The following is a 26,422-nucleotide window of genomic DNA, read 5'->3' on the forward strand; positions in this document are numbered from 1 at the left end:
TAGTGCTTATATTACAGACCAACCTGCATTTACACACATATTCCAATATGATTAGCTTCTGTGGTAGCTCACCAGATTTAGTGTTGAACTTTGGACTCATAACACGTAAGCTGATACATGAGACAAAAATGTGTCATAGAAGCAACACGAAATGACGTGATTGCTTCATAAAATTTGCTTTTGATGTCACATTTGCTTTTCCCAAACTATCGGTTAGGTTTAGGTGTTGGTTTAAGGTAAAGATGTCTGATTTGTTCACCTCTCATTTGATTTTTCAGGACACTGCTGGTTAGGGTTAGGTTCAAGGGCATAGCCAGGAAATTACTTTTGGGTGGGCCTCAATAAAAATGGACGGGCCAAGTTTTTGCCCAGGTTTTTTTTAACCAGATTTTCCTTAACAACAGATGCAGCACATTCAAACAGTTCTTTCACACTTTCAGAAATCAGAATTTATGCATTTTTTAAAACTATTTTATAAATATATAGTTGAAGTCAAATAATAATTTGTAATATCCCTTGGCTTCGCCACTAGTTAGGTTAAAGTTTTAGGTTAGGAGTTTTGTTTTACTCATTAAAACCTCCATCTAATATTGACCTTAAAAAGCTTGTCTGATTACAACACCATTTCACTCGCTTTTAGCGCCCCCCGCTGGACATTTCCCTGGGAAACTGCAGCCAAACATTTAATAAGGCACATAATTTCGTTTGGCAAAAATGGTAATGTTCATGAGATCAGGCTGGAAAACTAGATGGCAAATCATGTGCCCCTATTTGCTTTATTTTTTTTCTTCATATGATTCCAAGTTAAACATGAATAAATTACTTTTTAAGGTCTATGAAGCACACATACACCTTGAGAATTATGCTTAATGACATGATTTATCATTTGACAATTAATCATCAGCCATATTTCATCAAATTAAAAATGCTAAACTCAAAACAACCATTTGAATGTTTGAAATGCTTATCATGGAATAATGACAACTGTTTCACTATTTTTAAGAAATAGTAGGGTGTGTATTGCAATTTAAGATTAACGTTTAACTTAAAATCCTAAGTGACTCCAGCCAGGTCTCCTAAGCAACCAAATTGGCCCGGTTGCTAGGGAGTGTAGAGTCACATGGGGTAAACTCCTCGTGGTCGCTATAATGTGGTTCGCTCTCAGTGGGGCGCGTGGTGAGTTGTGCGTGGATGCCGCGGAGAATAGCGTGAAGCCTCCACGCACGCTACACCTCCGCGGTAACGCACTCAACAAGCCACGTGATAGGATGTGCAGATTGACGGTCTCAGACGCGGAGGCAACTGAGATTCGTCCTCTGCCACCCGGATTGAGGCGAGTCACTACGCCACCACGAGGACTTATCCTGTTTGAAAGCAATGCCACCACTATGCTGTAGTTATGTCATAGTGGCATTGCATCTTTCATTGCATTGTTGTCTTGTTCTTTCAATAAAAGTTGCAACAAAATCTCACTGAGAATGATAGAGGAAAACATGTAATATTATATGAGAAAATACACTGAAAATACTACCTAACATTATACTGGTTTGGAACAACATCAGGGTGAGTAAACAATGAGTGAAATTTGCATTTTTGGTTGAACTATTCCTTGAAGGACACCACTGGATTGTCTTAATATATAAATCTTTGTCAAGCTAATTTCCCCTCTAATTTCACAAACCTTCTCACTCTATTTGCAGATCACATGAGCCATTGATATATATATAAAAAGGATGAACACAATTGAACAGAATTGAATACCAAAGATCAGCAGGGTTGCTTTAATTTACGCCGTATGTCGTCTGCAGTATTTTTCTCCAGACCGGTCGATCAGAGGGTGTTTAAATTCTATTTATCTTGAGGGATGTCCTCAATGGCAAGCGTAAAACACAGACCATGCCAAATCAAGTCTTTCTAGCAAGTCAGTCCACTGTCGGTCATCTTTAGAACGCTCTCGGGACGCTATTTCCAGTCGTACCAGTGCAGCTCCTATCTACTTGAATTTAGAAAGACCAAAATCTCCAAAATGGTAGGTCAAGATTACGATCAAAGAACATATTTAAAATACAGCGATACATATCTGGACAATACTGGAATCATAAATTGTGATTCTTCACCTCATATTACACTAAAAAAACGAAATTTTCCCGGCTTGTATAGCTAATGCACATGCACGTTCTAGAGTTGATTGACAGATGATATCTTTATCTAAAAGGTGATTGGCTCTTTTAACTGTAAGGCGGGACTTCCTTTCTACATCCATTGACCTTTGGGGATCAGAAGGCCTTGGTTGAGCATTCCAATTTCTATAGAAGTGGCCCATCTCTGCTAAATAATCTCTGGCCAAAGTCATAACCATACATTACAGTCAACAACAACTATTTACAGGGACTGCAGTATACTCATTTATCCCTGCTGAACAGCAAACCCTAAGGGAGCATTTCTAAACAGCCTCACCAGTATAAGACCATTGCCTACTACAAGGACAAAACCATTAGCTAATTGTTTCATTAAAGCTCTGGTTAAATACCTAGTGTGCTGCCTACATAGGCAGCTGCATCCTAACTGAAACTGACCCTCAAAAGTGACTGATTTGGCACATTATTTACACCACGATCAATGGAAACATGGGTAAATGCATCATACTTTTGATATGTAAAAGTATGAAGCATTTACCTTTCATAAATGCCCCCCACCCCATGTTCAAGCCAAATCTACGCCCTTGCCTGATTATAGTTTAGCTACTTTAAGTAGCTTTCCCAACACTGCTAAGAACAATAATTTAGGCATACAAATACATATTAATACACAATTATTGAGTTAAAAAAAAAGTCATTTTTTGATATATTGAAAGATACGTGCAATGCTGTCTTGAACTTTGAATAAAAATAGTGAAGGCAGTGTAATCATGATTAGCTGTCTTTTGGACTAGACATCTAAGTATCTAGAAGCCTCAAAATACTGCCTAAGTAGTCAGCTCACTTTGGAAGTCAGTTTTATGTTGCTGGTTAAAAATCTTCGAGCACTTGGAAGAAAATACAACAACAAAATAAATGTGTAACACTGAAAGCTTTGCTAATAATTTGCTAATTTACCTGCATAAACAATCATGCCTCACTTTGGAGTGAAAAAGCAAGTAATTAAGTGTCATTCTGGGGGATGCAAATGCGCAGAATTACTCATTATTTATCATATAATTGATTGCGGCATCCCGGCCTTGTAACCTCTCTTGCAATTAATGCGTCGCTTTTATGTGCTTAATTAATAGTCATTGCAGCTCTATGTAGGAAACACACACACACATATGCCCAATTACGATCTTAAATGGAAAAAGAGAGAATAATTTCTGCTTTGGTTTAATGGAGGAGCCCTGACTGACACTGGCGTATTAATCAAAAGAACTGGGACGCAAGAAAACAAAAATTTGATGAGTAATAGAAGGGCTTGTGTGAGTAAGTTTCACAGGAACAATGAATTATCCTACTTGTGATTTTAAATTTTTGTTGAAATATGGTTGATTTTAAGAGTGTACAGATGTTCATACATCCAAGTGGTACAAGGCTTCTGACATTTCCTAAACATTCCACCTGAACAAACAAAACATTTAAACAATCAAAGTCTTAGTCTGACCCCACTGTGAGAAAGTTTACACTTAGGTGTGGGAGCTGAACACCATGGTCAGGTTTGACTGTAAACATATTGTGGCATCATTGCAAAATCTCACCCTTCAACACAAGTGGTTTAAAAAAAAATGCTACAATTTTACAAATCATGACTTTTATAATGTCTAAATATATTTCCAGTGCATAACTTGTGATAATATCTAAAATCAGAGATCAGCAAATGCATGGAGAACCGAAGCCATCTACTGGGCATAGTTGTCATTGCATGTAATGGTTATTTTTATACCAGCAGATGTCACCAGAGCCCCCCAATGCATTACATTTTTTTGATGTTTTACTAAAATGAAGGTTTTGATTGAAGTGAAGATAACATTAAATGTGCTTATCTTATATGAACATAAATGGAGTAATTGAGTAATTTAGAGGTAAATAAGGTAAAAAAAAATACCATAAAATCCCTAAAGTAATGAATAACTTTAGTGTTTTTACTTTATTGACTATAGTGTTATTATTATTGTTTTTTAACTGAGGGTTCCACATTTGATGTTTCAGGTCAAATTTGACATGAACAGATGGAACAGGGTTCTCTATTGATAACTGTACAAGGGTTAAAAGCCATTGAGCAAAAATGGCTCAGAAAAGTGATGTTCGGAGAAAAGCTCTGAGAAAAGCTCAATCAGTATTTGAGCAAAGATGGCACTTGCTTTTGTAATGTAATGACATTCAGATATTTTTAAGATTGATTTAAGTGTCCAAACACTTTTGGGGGGCCTCTGACTGGAGACAAAACAGACTAAAGGGTAATAAGAGGACAAACATTCAGGTCATGCCTCATAACCCTTGATTGCCTTAGCTGTCGTGAGTTTTACAGGCAGTGGTCATCGATGGACTGGCGTTCACCCTGATCCCACAAATCAACATGAAACTCAGTCTGTGAGCTGAACTTTCTGGGAAAGCATTGATTGTGGGCGCAGGCTTCTGCGATCAATAGTGCTCTCATTGTTTACAGTGACGGCCTTTAGCCCATAAACAGCATTTTCAGCTAGACAACTGAATGACTTGTAACCATCTTTCTGCTTATGAGAGATTGGCTGCAGATCCAACATAGAAAAGCCTTTTTTAAATTAATATTTGTGGCATAAAAATTGTGTGGATGGTGGACCACCGGATCAAGACCTTGTCATGGCCAGCCCAATCTCCAGAACTGAACCCCATTGAAAACCTCTGGAATGTGATCAAGAGGAAGATGGATGGCCACAAGCCATCAAACAAAGCCGAGCTGCTTGAATTTTTGCACCAAGAGTGGCATAAAGTCACCCAACAGCAATGCGAAAGACTGGTAGAGAGCATGCCATGATGCATGAAAGCTGTGATTGAAAATCAGAGTTATTCCAGCAAATACTGATTTCTGAACTCTTCCTAAGTTAAAACATTAGTATTGTGTGTTTAAAAATGAATATGAACTTGTTTTCTTTGCATTATTCGAGGTCTGAAAACACTGCATCTTTTTTGTTATTTTGACCAGTTGTCATTTTCTGCAAATAAATGCTCTAAATGACAATATTTTTATTTGGAATTTGGGAGAAATGTTGAGAGTACTTTATAGAATAAAACAAAAATGTTCATTTTACTCAAACACAAACCTATAAATAGTAAATCCAGAGAAACTGATCATTTTGCAGTGGTCTCTTCATTTTTTCAAGAGCTGTATACAGTTGTGCTCAAAAGTTTGCATACCCTTGGAGAATTGGTCATATATGTACCATTTTTAAAGAAAACATGAGTGAGCAGGCAAAACACATTTCTATTATTTCTTATGGGATTCATATTCAACTGTAGGTTATAACAGAATGGCACAATCATAAAACAAAACATGGCAACAAAGAAAAAAATGAAATGACCCCTGATCAAAGTCTGCATACCCTTAGTTCTTAATACTGTGTATTGCCCCCTTTAGCATCAATGACAGCGTGCAGTCTTTTGTAATAGTTGTCTATGAGGCCCCAAATTCTTGCAGGTGGTACAGCTGCCCATTCGTCTTGGCAAAATGCCTCCAGGTCATGCAAAATCTTTGGTCGTCTTGCATGAACCGCACGTTTGAGATCTCCCCAGAGTGGCTCGATGATATTAAGGTCAGGAGACTGTGATGGCCACTCCAGAACCTTCACCTTTTTCTGCTGTAACCACTGGAGGGTCAACTTGGCCTTGTGCTTAGGGTCATTGTCGTGCTGGAAAGTCCAAGAGCATCCCATGCGCAGCTTTCATGCAGAAGAATGCAAATTGTCTGCCAGTATTTTCTGATAACATGCTGAATTCATCTTGCCATCAATTTTCACAAGATTCCCCGTGCCTTTAGAGCTCACACACCCCCAAAACATCAGAGAGCCACCACCATGCTTCACAGTGGGGATGGTATTCTTTTCACTAGAGGCCTTGTTGACCCCTCTCCAAACATAGCGCTTATGGTTGTGACCATAAAGCTCTATTTTGGTCTCGTCACTCCAAATTACAGTGTGCCAGAAGCTGTGAGGCGTGTCAAGGTGTTGTCGGGCATATTGTAACCGGGCTTTTTTGTGGCATTGGCGCAGTAAAGGCTTCTTTCTGGCAACTCGACCATGCAGCTCATTTTTGTTCAAGTATCATCGTATTGTGCTCCTTGAAACAACCACAACGTCTTTTTCCAGTGCAGCCTGTATTTCTCCTGAGGTTACCTGTGGGGTTTTCTTTGTATCCCGAACAATTCTTCTGGCAGTTGTGGCTGAAATCTTTCTTGGTCTACCTGACCTTGGCTTGGTATCAAGAGATCCCCGAATTTTTCACTTCTTAATAAGTGATTGAACAGTACTGACTGGCATTTTCAAGGCTTTGGATATCTTTTTATATCCTTTTCCATCTTTATAAAGTTCCATTACCTTGTTACGCAGGTCTTTTGACAGTTCTTTTCTGCTCCCCATGGCTCAGTATCTAGCCTGCTCAGTGCATCCACGTGAGAGCTAACAAACTCATTGACTATTTATACACAGACACTAACTGCAATTTAAAAAGCCACAGGTGTGGGAAATTAACCTTTAATTGCCATGTAAACGTGTGTGTGTCACCTTGTGTCTCTGTAACAAGGCCAAACATTCAAGGGTGTGTAAACTTTTGATCAGGACCATTTTGGTGATTTCTGTTATCATTATGATTTAACAAGGAGCCAAACAACTATGTGATAATAAATGGCTTCACATGATCACTAACCTTAAATAAAAGACAGTTTTTTTGAAATTTCACAATTTCTGCCAGGGTATGCAAACTTTTGAGCACAACTGTATATATATTATATATACACACAGTATACAGTATATGCTCTTTAAGTATCATCTCAGATATGTGAATTACAGAGTGTTTTCTAAATATATTGTGGCTCTCATTTTGTGAATGCCAGTATTCCTGGATTATACTGGCAGAACTTTGGAAATAAATGCAGGTTGACGAGGGCAAAGCCTACAGGGATTGACGTACCCCTGCCTGATCTGTAAATAGCCGTGAAAAAGCAGCGCCTGCTACAGAAAGACAAAGTTAAATCAAACAATGTATCCACAACAGCGTGACGACATACGTCTAGTTTGAAGACTTTATATATAATACAGATATGACTTACGCTACAGGACAATCAACAGAGAGATCTCTGCATATGTTTATTCAGGTCATTCTAACGTCTTGAAACGTTTGAGGTAATCGCTGTAGCTCGACAGATAAAACATTTATGCAAAGAACAATCCTGCAGGCTGTCAGGGGTAAAAGAATGATAAAAGAGAGTGTCACTATAATATACTTCTGTTAGCAGTGATTTGATCAAGGCAATTCTACTGAGAAACAGCCCTATAGCCTTTTGATGTAACTGCTTTTACTGTAATATGCAGAATATATCAAGCTATTGCAGGTACACAGGGGACAGTTTTAACAATCTAATCAGTCAAATAAATAGCATAGAGGGGGATGCAGCTAAACTCAAAGAGCCGTTTGCTAGACTTTTGCATATTGGTATAAAGACATAGCAGCTTTCTGGCCATGAACAGCCTACTTAGACAGCAAGAAACCATCTGATTGACAAGTAATGTGACCAATAACTGTTTTTTTATTTATTTTTTTAACATGCTGTTTAGGAGAGGGTTTATCTGAAAAAGATGATACCACAACAATATAGACAGGCATTGGAAAAATCTCATTCCAATAGTGGCGGTCTCGACAAACAGTAATACAGAAAGCTCAAACAAAAAGTGGAAAATGTGTGTAGACTTTGTGATCAGAATTTCTCTTAATTCCAAAATAGGTATTCTTGTTTAACAGATACAAACTAAAGCGGTATATACAGTTCTGCACATCTACTTTACAATTAAAGATTTTGTGCCACTAAAACTGATCTTGTTTTATGGAGGTTTAGATATTGTTTACAGTAAATCATGACAAAATGCATGAGTTTAAAAACAAAAGCAATTTACAAAAAACTTAAACTTAAATACTCCTCTTATATGATGAACATGTTTTCAATTACTGAGTTCAAAGACATTTTGATATTTTGTCTGGGGCTTAAAGAGATAGTTCACCCAAAACTGAAAATTCTCTCATCATTTACTCACCCTCATGCCATCCCAGATGTGTATGACTTTCTTTCTTCTGCAGAACACAAAGATTTTTAGAAGAATATTTCAGCTCTGTAGGTTCATACAACGCAAGTGAATGGTGACCAGCACTCAGAAGCTCCATAAAGCATATAAAGGCAGCATAAAAGTAATCCACATGACTCAAGTGCTTTAATACATGTTTTCAGATGTGATATGATAGGTAAGGTGAGAAAAAATCTATATTTCAGTCCTTTTGTTTACTGTAAATCTACACTTTCACATTCAGCCTGGTTGGAGCTAGTCAAGACTGGTGGAGATTTATAGTAAAAAGTACTTAAATGTTGATCTGTTTCTCACCCACACCTATCATATTGCTTGTGAAGATATTGATTTGACCACTGGGGTTTTATGAATTACTTTTATGGTACATTTATGTGCTTTTTTGGAGCTTCAAAGTTTTGGTCACCATTCACTTGCATTATATGGACCTCTTCTAAATATTTTCATTTGTGTTCAGGAGAAGAAAAGAAGTTAAACATCTGGGATGACATGAGGGTTAACTATCCCTTTAAAGTAAAAAAGTTCTATGTTGTGTAACCATCCAGAGACAAAAAAAATAATTACAAATAAAGTACAAAAGACATGTTGGTGCACAATAATCTTTCATTATAATTTATTTAAAAACAACAATAAGTAGTGAAACAATTTTGTTTATAATATCATTAATATTTTGGTCCAAAAAAATCCAACAAATCAAAGTCAGGTGGATCAACCCAAAAAAATAAAATAAAATAAAACAACAAAGGACCCCTTTAGAGCATCATAAACAAATGCAGATATTTTGACATTATTTAAGGTCTACCCTGAAAAAAATAAAAAAAAATAAATAATAATAATAATAATAATAATAATTATATATATATATATATATATATATATATATATATATATATATATATATATATATATATATAGATATAATATATATATTATATATATATATTATAATATATATATTATAATAAATATAATATAAAAAACTTTTTTTTAAAGTATGAAACCAAATTGGACACAAAGAATTTCTATGGACTTGATATGTGTATTTCAAACTAGATTTTTTTTATATTTCTCACTTCAGACAACCTTATTTGTCAATGAGCAAAAAATACTCACACTGATCAACATTTGCACCCTTTGTTGTAACTACCTGCTAACATTAACAATAATATCTGCTCTACACTTTTGGGTCAATTACCCATAAATGTGCATCAAAGCAGAGTGACTGACGAATGAAAATGGCACTTTTCTTTCTTTCGGGTCACCTAACACAGTGCAGGATAATTTGGTGAAGTGGCACAAGCGCTTTGTTACGCACAAAGATCATTTGAACTGCACGGAACCCTTTGCTTGGTAAGAACAAGGGTCATATGACTGACTGAAGTTCTGTTAGTAATTGGAATGGGAGATTCGTCTGTAACCACGGTGATGGCAGCGTACAGACAATCCACAATTAAATTTGTCGTTTTGTGTAGTTTGCAAAAATCCATCGGTTTTCTCGTCAGGTATAGAAGAGCACTAAATACAAACTTTTATTCTTGAAAGGTTTACATATTATTTAGAGAGAACATTAGAGTGTTTTTACTTCTGGAACCCTACTGTGCACTTTATACATAACATAGCACTTTATATATAAAATTCAAGCTACAGGTATGATGTGTTTGAAGACCTTTTTAAACTTCAAATGATGTTCCGAATGTTATATTTATATCGAGGTTGGCTCAATTCAGAGTTTTGGAGTCGAGAGCGACTAATGCCCTTGATAGACAATCAAGTGACAGTTGTGCCTTCAATGTCATTGTGTTTTGTCTTGAGGGAGAAAGCGATTCTATTGACTATTGCCACAACAGCTGTATGTCCTGCAGTTAGCCGAAACTGCCATCCTGTGATGCTTTCCTGAAAGAGCTCCTTTCTCATGCTGTCTGCGGTGATTTACACCCGCCTTGTAAATGGGGTATTTCGGAAAGTGGGTTTTCCAATCTCTCACCCTTATCTGTAGGGAGTAACCTCCCAGAAACTCCAGAGCAGAGAGACAAATGAGCTAAATCTGTCTCATGAACACATACGAGATGCAGAAATAAATCAGCAATTTTGATACATAAGTCAGACAACGTGCAGTGAGAGATGGCAGCAGGATTCATTTCTCCATAACACACACACACACACACTAACACACACACACACACATTTCCTGTGAAATAAGGAACAGAGCCACAAACATGGACACAATATCCTGTTAACGTCTGCATTCATCAGAAGCGAGCTCTGTAATCAACCAACCCCTAATATCTCATACAGAGTCTGTCGCATGCAAACTCACCGACATATTCTGTCTGACTGTACTATATGAAATTTTCTGTCTGCTAAGATGTCCTTTAGTTTACTCACTGCCAAAATATGCATATATAAACTCAGCAAAAAAAGAAACGTCCCTTTTTCAGGATACTGTATTTTAAAGATCATTTAGTAAAAATCCAAATAACTTTACAGATCTTTATTGTAAAGGGTTTAAACAATGTTTTCCATGCTTGTTCAATGAACCATAAACAATTAATGAACATGCAGCTGTGGAACGGTCGTTAAGACACTAACAGCTTACAGACGGTAGGCAATTAAGGTCACAGTCATAAACACTTAGGACACTAAAGAGACCTTTCTACTGACTCTGAAAAACACCAAAAGAAAGACGCCCAGGGTCCCTGCTCATCTGCGTGAACGTGCCTTAGGCATGCTGCATGGAGGCATGAGGACTGCAGATGTGGCCAGGGCAATAAATTGCAATGTACGTACTGTTAGACGCCTAAGACAGCACTACAGGGAAACAGGAAGGACAGCTGATCGTCCTCGCAGTGGCAGACCACTTGTAACAACACCTGCACAGGATCGGTACATCCGAATATCACACCTGCGGGACAGGTACAGGATGGCAACAACAACAGGAACACACAATCCCTCCATCAGTGCTCAGACTGTCCGCAATAGGCTGAGAGAGGCTGGACTGAGGGCTTGTAGGCCTGTTGTAAGGCAGGTCCTTATCAGACATCACCGACAACAATGTCACCTATGGGCACAAACCCACCTTCACTGGACCAGACAGGACTGGCAAAGAGTGCTCTTCACTGACGAGTCGCGGTTTTGTCTCACCATGGGTGATGGTCGGACTCGCGTTTATCGACGAAGGAATGAGCGTTACACAGAGTCCTGAACTCTGGAGCGGGATCGATTTGGAGGTGGAGAGTCCATCATGGTCTGGGGCGTTGTGTCACAGCATCATCGGACTGAGCTTGTTGTCATTGCAGGCAATCTCAGTGCTGTGCATTACAGGGAAGATATCCTCCTCCCTCATGTGGTACCCTTCCTGCAGGCTCATCCTGACATGACCCTCCAGCATGACAATGCCACCAGCCATACTGCTCATTCTGTGCGTGATTTCCTGCAAGACAGGAATGTCAGTGTTCTGCCATGGCCAGTGAAGAGCCCGGATCTCAATCACATTGAGCACGTCTGGGACCTGTTGGATCGGAGGGTGAGGGCTAGGGCCATTCCCCCAAGAAATGTCCGGGAACTTGCAAGTGCCTTGAAGAGTGGGGTAACATCTCACAGCAAGAACTGGCAAATCTGGTGCAGTCCATGAGGAGGAGATGCACTGCAGTACTTAATGCAGCTGGTGGCCACACCAGATACTGACTGTTACTTTTGATTTTGACCCCCTCTTTGTTCAGGGACACATTATTCCATTTCTGTTAGTCACATGTCTGTGAAACTTGTTCAGTTTATGTCTTAGTTGTTGAATATATTTATGTTCATACAAATATTTACACATGTTAAGTGTGCTGAAAATAAAAGCAGTTGAAAATGAGAGGATGTTTCTTTTTTTGGTGAGTTTATATATATATATATATATATATATATATATATATATATATATATATATATATATATGGTATCTGTGCCTAAATCTGACATAGATCTATAGATACATGTAGATGGTCACAAAAATTACTGTAAACGGAGCGTATATGTTGTCATCTTTCACTAACACCGACTCAAAATCAATGTGCATTAGACTCACAAGCTGGGTTGTCTGGATCACCTTTACATTATTTTCACCTAAAATAGGATGTTTTTTCTCTAAATACTCCTTCTTACAAAATACAAAAACCTTCTTACAAAACACTCCATGGGCAAAATGCATGACGGTATCAATGCAAACAGATCAAATTGTACATGCAAAAAGATTGATCAATCGTGAGTTACTGCAGAAAAGGTAAATGGGTTATTCCTTGTCAATTCAACCCAATTTCAGAAATGTTCCAGACTGAAATCTTTGATTTTTTGAATGCTTTTTTTTTTTTTTCAGAAAAACAAATGCGTAAAAAAAGCTTCATAATATGTGGCCCACATTTGGTTTTCGACCATTGAAAATGGGTAAAATTTTGAAAAATGTACACATGGAGCAACATTTAGAGCCCCATCTCTCTGAGTCTGAACAGTATAGGGCCTTTAACGTGGAGGAACAAAAATGAAAGTTTTTTCAGAACCAGAATCTAAAAGGATATTAAGATATAATTTAATACTTGAGTTATAGGCTCTGAACTTTGGAAAAACAACAAAACAAAGTGGGGTTTTTTTTGGATATTCACCACTGGCATATAATGCAGCAAGTGGTGCTGAAGTCAACTGATATTAATAATAGAGCTACCTATCTATGTGCAAAAATAAAAATGACGCTGACACCTTTCTAAGGTAATTTTTATAGTTTTGCTCGAAAATAATCATCGAAAATTGTCATATTGATCTCATCTACAAAATAAAGGATTACTCAGTAAATAATGATCCATGGCATTTAATATTTTGGCTTTCATTAACATTTATGTTTATCTTTTGCCAAAAAAAGGAAGAAAAAAAATCCAAAATACAATATTGAGCCGGAGACCTCTATCTGAGAAAACACAATGACCCAAATGCATGTGTAAATTAATACTACTGAAAATCTCTTATTAATTGGATTCGAAGACCTGGTTATGCCTCGGTGATAAAACAGTGGTAGTTAGTTTGGTTTGAAATCAAGATTTTTTTCTTTTTTAATATACGTGTCTAACCTTGTTATAAATCACCCACAACACATGAAACGCACACAAAATTTGTAAGACCTCACATGCAAATTAGTGCCCTTTGTTTTGTGATCTTAGTAAATCAGCGCCTTAGAGGATAATGTCACTTTTATGTAAATCACTATGTGATTAAATAACGACTCTAGTTCAAACTAATGATTCAGCTCTTCAGTTGAATTAAATAAATTAAAAACAAGTGATTCTTGTGTGAAGAACAGTTGACACTGAGTCTTACCTCAGCTCCAGTCAGGTAGAACGCAGAGAGCAGACCGCCAACGTAACGGATGTTCACCTCAAACAGCGACGCCTCTCCGTTCTGCAGAACAGAAACAACATTAAGAAACTCACATCTGTTGCCATAGCCACCCATTAAAAACATTACTAATAACTGGCTTTGGTAAATGAGGAAAATATTTTTTCCACGTCCCACGTGGTGATATAACGAAGTTATGCTTGTAGTACAAGGATATTTTAATCTAAATAGGTGTTGCTAGTTCAAGTAAATAAATAAAATAAAAAAAAATTGTTATTTAAAAAGTTCTTTAAAAAAAAGAAAAAAATCTTAAAAAGGACATTTAATGAGGAATCAAATTTCCATTCCTGTCTTGAGACAAGAGTTAATTGTAAAATGAAAACTGTAATTTTCAGAACTCAAAACTTTGTCACAGTGAAATAAAAAAAAAAAGAGGCAATTTATTGAAACTAAGGCCACTTCCACTAGTGGTGTGCAGGGAATCTGTTGCTGTGGTGAAATTATCTGCATCTGTTGCTATGGCAAAATTATATGTATCTGTATCTGTTGCTATGGCAAAATTATCTGTATCTGTTGCTATGGCAAAATTATCTGTATCTGTGGCAAAATTATCTGTATCTGTGGCAAAATTATCTGTACCTGTTGCTATGGCAAAATTATCCGTATCTGTTGCTATGGCAAAATTATATGTATCTGTATCTGTTGCTATGGCAAAATTATCTGTATCTGTTGCTATGGTAAAATTATCTGTATCTGTTGCTATGGCAAAATTATATGTATCTGTATCTGTTGCTATGGCAAAATTATCTGTATCTGTGGCAAAATTATCTGTATCTGTTGCTATGGCAAAATTATCTGTATCTGTATCTGTTGCTATGGCAAAATTATCTGTATCTGTTGCTATGGCAAAATTATATGTATCTGTATCTGTTGCTATGGCAAAATTATCTGTATCTGTATTTGTTGCTGTGGCAAAATTATCTGTATCTGTTGCTATGGCAAAATTAATTGTAACTGTATCTGTTGCTATGGCAAAATTATCTGTATCTGTTGCTATGGCAAAATTATCTGTATCTGTATCTATAGCAAAATTATCTGTATCTGTTGCTATGGCAAAATTATCTGTATCTGTTGCTATGGCAAAATTATCTGTATCTGTATTTGTTGCTGTGGCAAAATGATCTGTATCTGTTGCTATGGCAAAATTATCTGTATCTGTATTTGTTGCTGTGGCAAAATTATCTGTATCTGTATCTGTTGCTATGGCAAAATTATCTGTATCTGTTGCTATGGCAAAATTATCTGTATCTGTATCTATAGCAAAATTATCTGTATCTGTTGCTATGGCAAAATTATCTGTATCTGTTGCTATGGCAAAATTATCTGTATCTGTATTCGGATAGAACCAGCTGTGGGTGGAGCTTGAACCGAAAGTGTGCTCAAATTAAATAAAACACCCATTTTTAAATGTAACTACAAAATATGCTTTGAATAGGCCTATTCATAAAATAATATTAACAATAATATTAACAATAATTTTAATTTTAGCCTATTATTATTCCGTTCTTTTTTCTTTCCAGATGAAGCTGAATATTAAGGCATTAATATCTATTTCTGACATTAATATCTGCTGCAACAGTATTTTCACTGATGTTTGTTTTTGTTTTTCATCCATGCTTGCATGACAAAATTATTCTGGAGGCATGAGGTGTCATGCAATTGTGAAATGTCAAGCACACATTTTGCAGAGAATATTTAATACAAATACAGATGTTAAAAGAAATGAGAATATTTTTTTGTACAGCGCATTTCACAAAACACATCATTTCAAAGCTGCACAGAAAATCATGCTTTAACAGAAAATAAAGGTGTACTATCTATAAAGTCTTAGAGTCATCATTGTGCAATTTTATAAAAATATGAGTGTAAACTGTTTTTAAAAATAAATAATTAAATAAGTAAATAATAATTGCATTTTAAACCCCAGTGAGCAAGCCAAAGGTGACTGTGGCAAGGAACACAAGTCCTTGAGATGTTGGTTAATGTGAAAAATAACCCTGGGAGAAACCAGGCTCACTGTGGGGGCCAGTTCCCCTCTGACTAAACAGCATTAAGTCTATCAGAAAGTTTTACGATAAACTCGAGGCTGATACACTTTTGTGCACACACATTTTAATGTAGAGCACATCATAATTTAGTTGAATTACATGTGCAGAATTAGAGAAATGTAGTGGAATAAATGGCAAAACGAGCCTCTAATATTTCCAGAAGAAAATAGCAGGAAAAGAACAAGCATATTTTAGTTTCTCTGTAATAATGTGTGTAGGAACTTTCTGAATAGTTGTACACTATATGGAGCATTTAAACTTCTTTGGAATAAAGGATTAACCAGATAATTACCTTAATCATTGATGTGGTTATAAATGTGGTCAATGTTAAGAGATGGACAGACGAGCTCCGCTGTGCAATTATCACTTCAGGTCAGGAATTTAACACTACACTCACGTTGGTTTATGAGTGCGTGCATGGGAATCCTTACGTGTGAATCGTGTGAAACATTAACATGGACATTTTAAGAAGTGGGAAATGTTTATGAAATACAGTAGTATCTTAGTTAATGAAAAACTCTTGAAATACGCACAATAAACGGAGACTGCAAACGAAGTTGAGAACATGGCCATCCGAATTGAAATCACACTGCGCACAATTTAATTCATAAGGTTTAGGTGTTAATTAATATTGGCTTCACAGACTCATACTTTAATTGTAATTTTGAATGTTTATTTAAAATATCGCTTTAACCTTGTGCTTCTTGGATAATAAGTGTAGCAAATATTTTTTCTATTATTCGGATTAATTTGTTATTTATTTTGAAGTAATTATTCGTGCCTTATAATGAATAAGGCATTCAGCTTCGGGCACATCCCTAACGTCCAATGCTTTTGTTTGAAAACGTTTTATTTCTCTATGTTAAGACTCTCATCCACACTAGAATGGGGATTTCCTCCGCCGAAAACATAGCATTTTGAAAACGCTCTCCATTATCGCACACTTTAGAAAATGACATTAGGAAACTGAAAAAATAGTTTTCAAACAAAAACGGATTAGTGTGGACGAGGGCTCAGCTGCAAAAACAGCACGTATCTAATATTCGCAACTTTCTAAAGTAAGACAGCCCACATTTATATGTAAACAGTGACTGTTTGGTAATTAGAAATGTGGTAAAGAGTAAAATGTCGGTAAGAGTAAAATGTGGTAAAGTCTGTCAAAGTTTGTGCTGTTTGTGTCTGTGTGTAGCACAGAATCCCAGTGTTACAAACGAGCAGCTGAAGTCTATTTTGAACAAGATCTCTGATCATTTCAGTCTCATTTGAACAGTTTGAGTGACACATTTCAGCAAAGACTGTGTTTGTCACCCTTTACAAAGAGGCTGTTCATGAAGGATGCAGCAAACCTGCAACAAAATACAGATCTGTTTAATTCCAAGGCTTAGAGAACAGAAGGAAAATTACCATTATAAATAAAATTATGACTGTCCTTGGAGCAGCAAAAAAACCTACATTATTAGTTTACCTCAGGAAAAAAAAGAGACACCTTTAAAGTGCATTGCACATCTTAAAAAAAAAAAAAGAGAATATTTCCTACACGTACACTGATGACCTTTAGCTGTATCTCTCTGTGACTCTGCAGAATCGCTCTCTTGCTGCCAGAGACTGTGATATTTTAGTGGCCATGACCGGGGGGCGAGACTGTTATGAAACACTTTTAGATAATGTTTCTTTTCTCTGCAAGTCAACCACAAGTTCTGTTTACTATTCCAGCCTGTTCTAGTGAGTTTTGCTTTGGTAAGCTTTTAAAGGAATGTTCCGGTTCAGTACAAGTTAAGCACATTATCCCCCCACCCCAGCAGTGGAGTCATTCAGGTTCCTGGGCTCCACCATCTCACAGGACCTGACGTGGGACACCCACATAGACTCCATTGTAAAGAAGGCTCAGCAGAGGTTGTACTTCCTTCGCCAGCTGAGGAAGTTCAACCTGCCACAGGAGCTGCTGACACAGTTCTACACAGCAGTCATTGAGTCTGTCCTGTGTACATCTATAACTGTCTGGTTTGGTTCAGCCGCCAAATCAGACAGAAGGAAACTACAACAGACAGTCAGGACTGCTGAGAGGATTATTGGTGCCCCACTGCCCACCCTCCAAGACCTGCATGTCTCCAGAGTGAGGAAACATGAAGGTAGAATCACTCTGGACCCCACACACCCAGCCCACTCCCTCTTTGAACTGTTTCCCTCTGGCCGGCGCTACAGAGCACTGAGCCCCAGGACATCCAGGCACAAGAACAGTTTTTACCCTCAGGCCATTTTCCACATGAAAAATTAAACTGCCTCAGGACTCCCCCATAGTGCAATAATGTAAATACATATCTCATGTACATATGTTAATTCACATATTTAATTCAATAACTGTACACATCCCTACCTTGCACATACATTACCTCTTGCACATGTACATACACCATTCTATGTTATATGTCCTATTTTTTGTATGTCTATTTATAATAACAACATAAACATCATTTCTTGTGTACGTGAGAACAATTGCAAATAAAGCTCATTCTGATTCTGATTCTGATTCTTCTCTGAGATGTTACTGAGAATATATAAAAAATGACCTGTGAAGTTAGCCTTAGCAAGACAAAGGAGTCTGATATTTTATTTCAAAAATGTTAAAAATGTAATTTCCATCAGCATCATTTCCAGCACAGAATTCTATTAAACACATTTCAGAACTTGAGATGTGGGGGGGCCTGGGTAGCTCAGCAAGTAAAGAAGCTGACTATGACCCCTGGAGTCGCAAGTTTGAATCCAGGGCGTGCTGAGTGACTCCAGCCAGATCTCCTAAGCAACCAAATTGGCCCGGTTGCTAGGGAGGGTAGAGTCACATGGGGTAACCTCCTCGTGGTTGCTATAATGTGGTTCTCGCTCTCGGTGGGGCGCGTGGTGAGTTGTGCACAGATGCCGTGGAGAATAGCGTGAAGCCTCCACATGCGCTAGGTGTCCGCGGTAACACGCTCAACAAGCCACGTGATAAGATGCATGGATTGATTGTCTCAGACACGGAGGCAACTGAGATTCGTCCTCCGCCACCCGGATTGACTCACTACGCCACCACGAGGACTTAGAGTGCATTTGGAATTCCAAATTGGGGAGAAAAAGTGTCATTTCCAAATGTGCTGGAAATGACACTGCTGTGGGAATTTTCATGACTTTCAGAAAAAAATTTATCAAAATGTAATATGAAATACAGAAATAACAACGAATGAGTAGTGTGTGCAAAACTTTGACTTACTGTACACATACAGAATATGCGGTGGTCTGGTTAATGAATAAACTGTGCTATATAGAGGAGATTAAGATGAGAGTGTTTAGACGTCTGGAGAGGCCCTAAGCAGATACAATATGTCACTATAATTACGATCACTTGTTGATGTGACAAGAGGCCTTACTGACTTCAAGCCACTTGTAGGAAGCACATAGAACCTCTAGAGTAGATGATAAGAGAATTACAGCAGAGAACTGTCGAGTGTAATCACCTCTCCAATCCATCCACTGATGCTCTGATCACAATGCACTAACAGCTGATATCTAAAGAGGGTTGCTGCTCAATTTGTGTCTGGAGTATTGCAAAAAGACCGTAAACATCATCAGCCGAAGAGCGCTAGACAAAGAGAGAGGTGTACGTCTCTGAAAACACAAGATGTACGAGGATCTATTCTTCAGTCAGGTTTACTCTGAGCCAATTTCAAGTAATCCCAGCGCCCACAAAGAGTATTTCATTCTTAAATCAAGCTGCCGTGAAGTTCACAGCCATAATAAAAGCAGCTCCTCAGTGCCCTGTCCACGTTTCATGGAAAGAACTCTAAACATGCCTGAATTAAGGTTTAATAAGGATTATCTTGAAAGAAATCAAACAAATCCACACCAACAGAGGTTTAGTAGGCTTACGTGGGTAAATATGTTTGTGTGTGTGTGTGTGTGTGTGTGTGTGTGTGTGTGTGTGTGTGTGTGTGTGTGTGTGTGTGAGTGTGTGTGTGTGTGAGTTTCTTCGCATTATATGTGTGTTTGTAAAACGGACAGTTCAGACTGTTGTGTTCAAAACCACTGCATAATGCAGATAAACATGCCTGTGAGCATACATTCTACAATACATTAATGCGCCATGTAAACTGTAAACAACCTGCAATACATGAAGTTACTGTTTACAAACAAACGCTCAGATTTAGTGGAGAATGCCCAAAAAGGGCTGTTTGTGGGGTTGAAACACCTTGTTTCCCCACTGAACGTTTCAAAAAGCAACCGTATAAAATTTAATTGCAAATGGATTTTTTTTTTTTAGAACAACCAATGCACAACCACTGTGACAGATATGCAACCAAATGTGATCTGATCTTGTAACACCATGTTTTATTCATTACTTATTTTTTATTATATTTATTATATAAGTAATGTATAAATAATATGAATATAGTAATATAAGTATTTTATATAATATAATGATTTACATATGTATATATATATATATATATATATATAGGACTTCGATTTTATACAAATATATTTTTTTTAATTACTTGTATTTATTTATGTAATTAATTTGTATTTTTTTTTTTTTTTTGTGGTCACTATATGAACATGCACTGCATGGAAACAAAATCTGTGCAAAGTTCTCCTTTTGTGTTCAACTAAGAAGGTGAAAATAATGACAAAATCTTCATTTTTGAGGGGAGCTATTCTTTTAATAAGCAACATTTTGCCTTTCACCTGGCAATTAACATTCTGTCCTGTCATCCATAATAGTTGGTTTCAATCAGGTACTCTGTGCTATTGTTACTGGTGAACCTCTGGGCTGCTCATGGCTAACGGCTGCACTGTCAAGCTAATGGCACTGAATTAGCATTTTAATTTCACTATCTTCTGTACACGTGGAAGTCTGTGCACAAGAGATGCCCATGGAGGGATGCCACATGCTGTTGTTAGCAGCACAAAAATGGAACGTGGTGAGAAAGTGGCTGAAAATACAACAAGCTCCTAGCGGTTCAAGTTCAGTGAGGCAGTGCCATTGCATTTTATTTTTGTACCTCAATTGCAAGTGGTAATCATTGAGTGTAAAAGGCACAGATTTAGAAGACATGCTGCCCAGTTTGGTTTGGATGAGATGTAATGCATGCATCTGTGCTGCTTGCGTGAGTTAATGTGATTACCCATGAGTTTATCATGTGTAGTGCAATCTGCACTTGTTATGATATTTCATGAGAGTACGTTTGGAAAAGCATCCTAACATACTACTTATGAACAACTCACCATTACACATTGAATCCCTGAAGACACTTAAAAAGTGGATCAAATTCATGCATGAGACGTAAAGGCCATTTTTCAGAAGATCGGTAATAATGTGTTGCAATAAATAGGAAATGAAAGCACTACGAGTCTTTCACAAGGTCAAATGTTCCTCTTCTCGTTCTCAGGTCACATATTTTGTGTTTTTGTGCTTTTAGTGCACATTCTTACCAGATTTATGCCTCTACAGGATCAATGTGTTAATAATTTATGCCATTGTCAGATGCTGGCCGGGAGTAATTTCTTATAATAGTGGGAATGCATGATTGATGAAGGTGACCTGAAACTGAAATATTAAAAATTATGAGGTCCAAGTCTCTGTCCTGTTTGAAGGTTGATTGCAAGGTGAGGAGAAAAATCAAAATGGAAAGAGAGGAAAAGTCTTTAGTTATGTTCAGAATGGAAACACAGTTTACTACTTAGTTAATCTGTGCAGTATACATGGCACACTGTGTACAATAAAAATAATAAAAATAAATAGTATTTACACTTATCATTCATTGTGATTCTCTCAATTTTTGCCTGTCATGTGTTCAACAGATGTGCATTATTTTTAAACAATTCAATGGGCCAGAGTCAAATATTCCGCTTATACCACGGTCACCACACCTTAAGACATCATTCAGGGTTTTATCTCAAAAAAATTTCTGGTTTTCATCCCTAAAACGCTCTTGTGAGTGGAACTACTTTCTTCCGCCACATATTCAGCGTCTTGCTTTAATACAGCTCAAGCCTTCGTTGCTAATTCGAAAACATCACGTTAGAACTAGCAACGGAGGCTTGCGCTGCTTTACTCAATGATTTATTGGAGTAATAAGGTAGTGCGTTTGTGCATGTGTGTGAGAGTTTGCATTTGAGGGATCGAAAGAGAGAAACTCAGAATATGAGAGAGATCGCTTCTGGGATTACCTTTTTTGTTGCAGCTCTCGTCAAAATTAACATTGCTTCAAAATCGGCATATTCCCGTTATAAACCTTAACAACTTTTTTCCATCCCCACTGAGATGCAGGAGTGTGCTGACATGACATGACGACTCTGTTTTTCTCTCACGAGTATGTCTGGGCCTTAAGTGTGTGCGTTACGCATAAAACGTGTGTCCATGAATGTGTGTGTGTGTGTGTGTGAGAGGGGGAGCGTGAGGGTTTTTACCACAGATATCTCAGATTATATAGAAACTGTTGTATTGATCAAGTGTATATAGCTTTGATACAGCTCAAGCCTTCGTTGCTAATTCGAAAACGTCATGTTAGAACCAGCAATGGAGAATGCGCTGCTTCTCTCTCTCTCTGTGTGTGTGTGTGTTTAAGTGAAACGGGAGGGCGGTGCTTTCCACTACAGCTATGTGACGCTTTGTTTATATGGTTATTTTGTTGTGGTAGCATGTACAGCTCTTTGAAATTACTGAAATAATTTGGCGAAGTGATATGGAACTGTTATGCGGCCAAGACCTGGAACTACTTTATAGCCATGCGTTTACTTGATAAATAATTGCAGATCTTAGAATGTCCATGAACCAATCAGAATCAAGCATTCAACAGACCGGTGGTATAAATATATATATATATACAGTTGTACTCAAAAGTTTGCATACCCTGGCAGAAATTGTGAAATTTTGGCATTGATTTTGAAAATATCTTTTATTTAAGAATAGTGATCATATGAAGCCATTTACTATCACATAGTTGTTTGGCTCCTTTTTAAATCATAATGATAACAGAAATCACCCAAATGGTCCTGATCAAAAGTTTACATACCCTTGAATGTTTGGCCTTGTTACAGACACACAAGGTGACACACACAGGTTTAAATGGCAATTAAAGGTTAATTTCCCACACCTGTGGCTTTTTAAATTGAAATTAGTGTCTGTGTATAAATAGTCAATGAGTTTGTTAGCTCTCACATGGATGCACTGAGCAGGCTAGATACTGAGCCATGGGGAGCAGAAAAGAACTGTCAAAAGACCTGCGTAACAAGGTAATGGAACTTTATAAAGATGGAAAAGGATATAAAAAGATATCCAAAGCCTTGAAAATGCCAGTCAGTACTGTTCAGTCACTTATTAAGAAGTGGAAAATTTGGGGATCTCTTGATACCAAGCCAAGGTCAGGTAGACCAAGAAAGATTTCAGCCACAACTGCCAGAAAAATTGTTCGGGATACAAAGAAAAACCCACAGGTAACCTCAGGAGAAATACAGGCTGCTCTGGAAAAAGACGGTGTGGTTGTTTCAAGGAGCACAATATGACAATACTTGAACAAAAATTAGCTGCATGGTCGAGTTGCCAGAAAGAAGGCTTTACTGCACCAGTGCCACAAAAAAGCCCGTTTACAATATGCCCGACAACACCTTGACACGCCTCACAGCTTCTGGCACACTGTAATTTGGAGTGACGAGACCAAAATAGAGCTTTATGGTCACAACCATAAGCGCTGTGTTTGGAGAGGGGTCAACAAGGCCTCCAGTGAAAAGAATACCATCCCCACTGTGAAACATGGTGGTGGCTCACTGATGTTTTGGGGGGGGGGGGGGAGCTCTAAAGGCATGGGAGAATCTTGTGAAAATTGATGGCAAGATGAATGCAGCATGTTATCAGAAAATACTGGCAGACAATTTGCATTCTTCTGCACGAAAGCTGCGCATGGGACGCTCTTGGACTTTCCAGCATGACAATGACCCTAAGCACAAGGCCAAGTTGACCCTCCAGTGGTTACAGCAGAAAAAGGTGAAGGTTCTGGAGTGGCCATCACAGTCTCCTGACCTTAATATCATCGAGCCACTCTGGGGAGATCTCAAACGTGCGGTTCATGCAAGATGACCAAAGACTTTGCATGACCTGGAGGCATTTTACCAAGACGAATGGGCAGCTGTACCACCTGCAAGAATTTGGGGCCTCATAGACAACTACTACAAAAGACTGCACGCTGTCATTGATGCTAAAGGAGGCAATACACAGTATTAAGAACTAAGGGTATGCAGACTTTTGAACAGGGGTTATTTCATTTTTTTCTTTGTTGCCATGTTTTGTTTTATGATTGTGCCATTCTGTTATAACCTACAGTTGAATATGAATCCCATAAGAAATAAAAGAAATGTGTTTTGCCTGCTCACTCATGTTTTCTTTAAAAATGGTACATATATGACCAATTCTCCAAGGGTATGCAAACTTTTGAGCACAACTGTATATATACAGTATATATATGCAATGAAAGTGAATGGTGACTGAGGCCAACATTCTGAATAACATCTCCTTTTGTGTTTCACTGACGAAAGAACATCATTTAAGTTTGGAACATCCAAAGGGGAAGAGTAAATAATGACAATTTTTATTTTCTCAGTTATACTTCATTTAAGTATAAATTTTGTCTTTAATAAAATTTCTGAGGAGAAATAATAATAATAATAATAATAATAATAAAATAGACATAAGTAGAGTTTATAGTTGTCAGTATGTCAGAATGACCTATGATGATAAAAAAACGAAAATGATCATATCGGTTTTCTACGTATTTAATAAAATAAAAAAATAAATAAAAAAAATCCACAAAAGTTCACAAAATAGAAACTGTCTTTAAATAGTTGGGATAGTTCACCCAACAATGAAAATTCTCTCATCATTACTCCCCCTCATGCCATCCCAGATGTGTTTGACTTTCTTTCTTCTGCAGAACACAAATGAAGATTTTTAGAAGAATATCTCAACTCTGTTGGTCCATACAATGCATGTGAATGGTGACCAGCACTCATAAGGTCCAAAAAGCACATAAAGGCAGCATAAAAGTGATCCATACAGCCTGAGTGGTTTAATTAATATAATAAAAATTATTTCAGAAGACATTAAACCACTCATCACATCATATGAATCACTTTTATGCTGCCTTTATGTGCTTTTTGGAGCTTTAACATTCTGTTCACTATTCACTTACATTGTATGGACCTACAGAGCTTATAGATTCTTCTAAAAATCTAAAAAAAAAAATCTACAAATCTGGGATGGCATGAGGGTGAGTAAATGATGAGAGCATTTTCATTTTTGGGTGAACTATCCCTTTAATTTTATAATGTTGTGCATTTTGCTGCATCATATGGCTTAATGCTTTTAATAGTGAATGGAGCTCTTTGAAAAATAAATATTAGCATTCAGATGGGTACTGACATCACATCATTAAAATATTATTTATCTGTATCTACCAGCATCAGAAATTAACGAGGGCTTGAGGAAACATATTAGAAAACATATGATAGAGATGAATAATGCCCCTACAAATCAAACCCAGGGGTCAATGTTGCTCCTTAAATGCAAAAGTGAATTTCTAACACTTGTATCTACCTCAAATTTCCTAATCATTGTAGCCTAACAATTATTTACAGAACTGAATGTGACAACAGAACTGCGATATTAACCAAAATATACGAAACTTGAAGATTACACACTTAATTTACGTGCACACACACTTAACATGATTTGTAATCTAAGTGAGCATCTACACTTCTCTCCCAGCAGGGAAACATTAATCATACTAAGGGACTGGAAAACACCAATTTTTATTCTTTCATTTTCTTTTGACACTTCAAATATCACCTATGAGATCCTCAGTGAGGAAGTCTCCATTCAAGAGCTCAGAACACACTCGAACACGCTAATTATCCGCCCTCTTATTTTGCCTCTTCAAAGGATGCATATTTTCCATGGAATATCATTTGCACAGCACGGATAGATAAGCAGTAATGTTGTTGAATGCTCGCTCAGACAGAAAATATTTGAAAATGTCAGCCGTGTCCATGCGGATACACGCCTGACATCTGTCACAGAGAGAGTGTTTCAGCTGCAGCTGGGCGGAATGACAGTTTATACCATACTGAACTATCTAACTAACTATATGTTTTATGAATACTATTTTAAGTCTTTTATAATTCACTCAAGTGTTACATAAGTTTTGTGCACTGATGCCAGACTTTCCATTTGTTATCAGGGACTAAAAACCTAATTTTTTTCATTTTCATTTCAAACAGTATTTTTTCGTTCCGGTTCAGAAGTTCCGCAGCCTCTTTTCCAAAATGTTACCGGTTAGAACAAAGTAAAAGAACGATTAATAGCGTTCTTTTTAAAGTGACAGTACTGTGCGCTAAGGAGTGGGTGAAATACCAATTGCAGTGTTGCCAGATCTCGCAAGAGAAACAAGCGGCCTGGTCTGGAAAAACAAGCCCAAAATAAACCACTCGCCTCACCAAAATAAGTGAAAATACACAATTAAATTTTTTCCTGTGTGGTGGATTTATCAGCATAGAAATCATAACAGCAAACAGTTAATTAACAGTTATGTATCATTTTAATTACAGATCTGCTTCTCAGTCAAAACCCGGCAGCATC

The 26,422-nt window shown here is 37.3% G+C and overlaps 1 protein-coding gene across 2 annotated transcripts in view; it reads right to left on the minus strand.

Annotated features, from left to right (window-relative positions):
* The window catches only part of LOC127453113 (mannosyl-oligosaccharide 1,2-alpha-mannosidase IA-like), a 306,543-nt gene that overhangs the window by 66,765 nt on the left and 213,356 nt on the right, over window positions 1-26,422 (minus strand). For both annotated transcript variants that reach the window (XM_051719229.1, XM_051719228.1), the window contains exon 4: window positions 13,637-13,717. In XM_051719229.1, coding sequence (XP_051575189.1) covers window positions 13,637-13,717 — 81 coding nt within the window. The remainder of the gene's footprint in view (window positions 1-13,636; window positions 13,718-26,422) is intronic.

This window comes from Myxocyprinus asiaticus, chromosome 15, assembly GCF_019703515.2.
Source record: "Myxocyprinus asiaticus isolate MX2 ecotype Aquarium Trade chromosome 15, UBuf_Myxa_2, whole genome shotgun sequence".
Lineage (NCBI taxonomy): Eukaryota > Metazoa > Chordata > Actinopteri > Cypriniformes > Catostomidae > Myxocyprinus > Myxocyprinus asiaticus.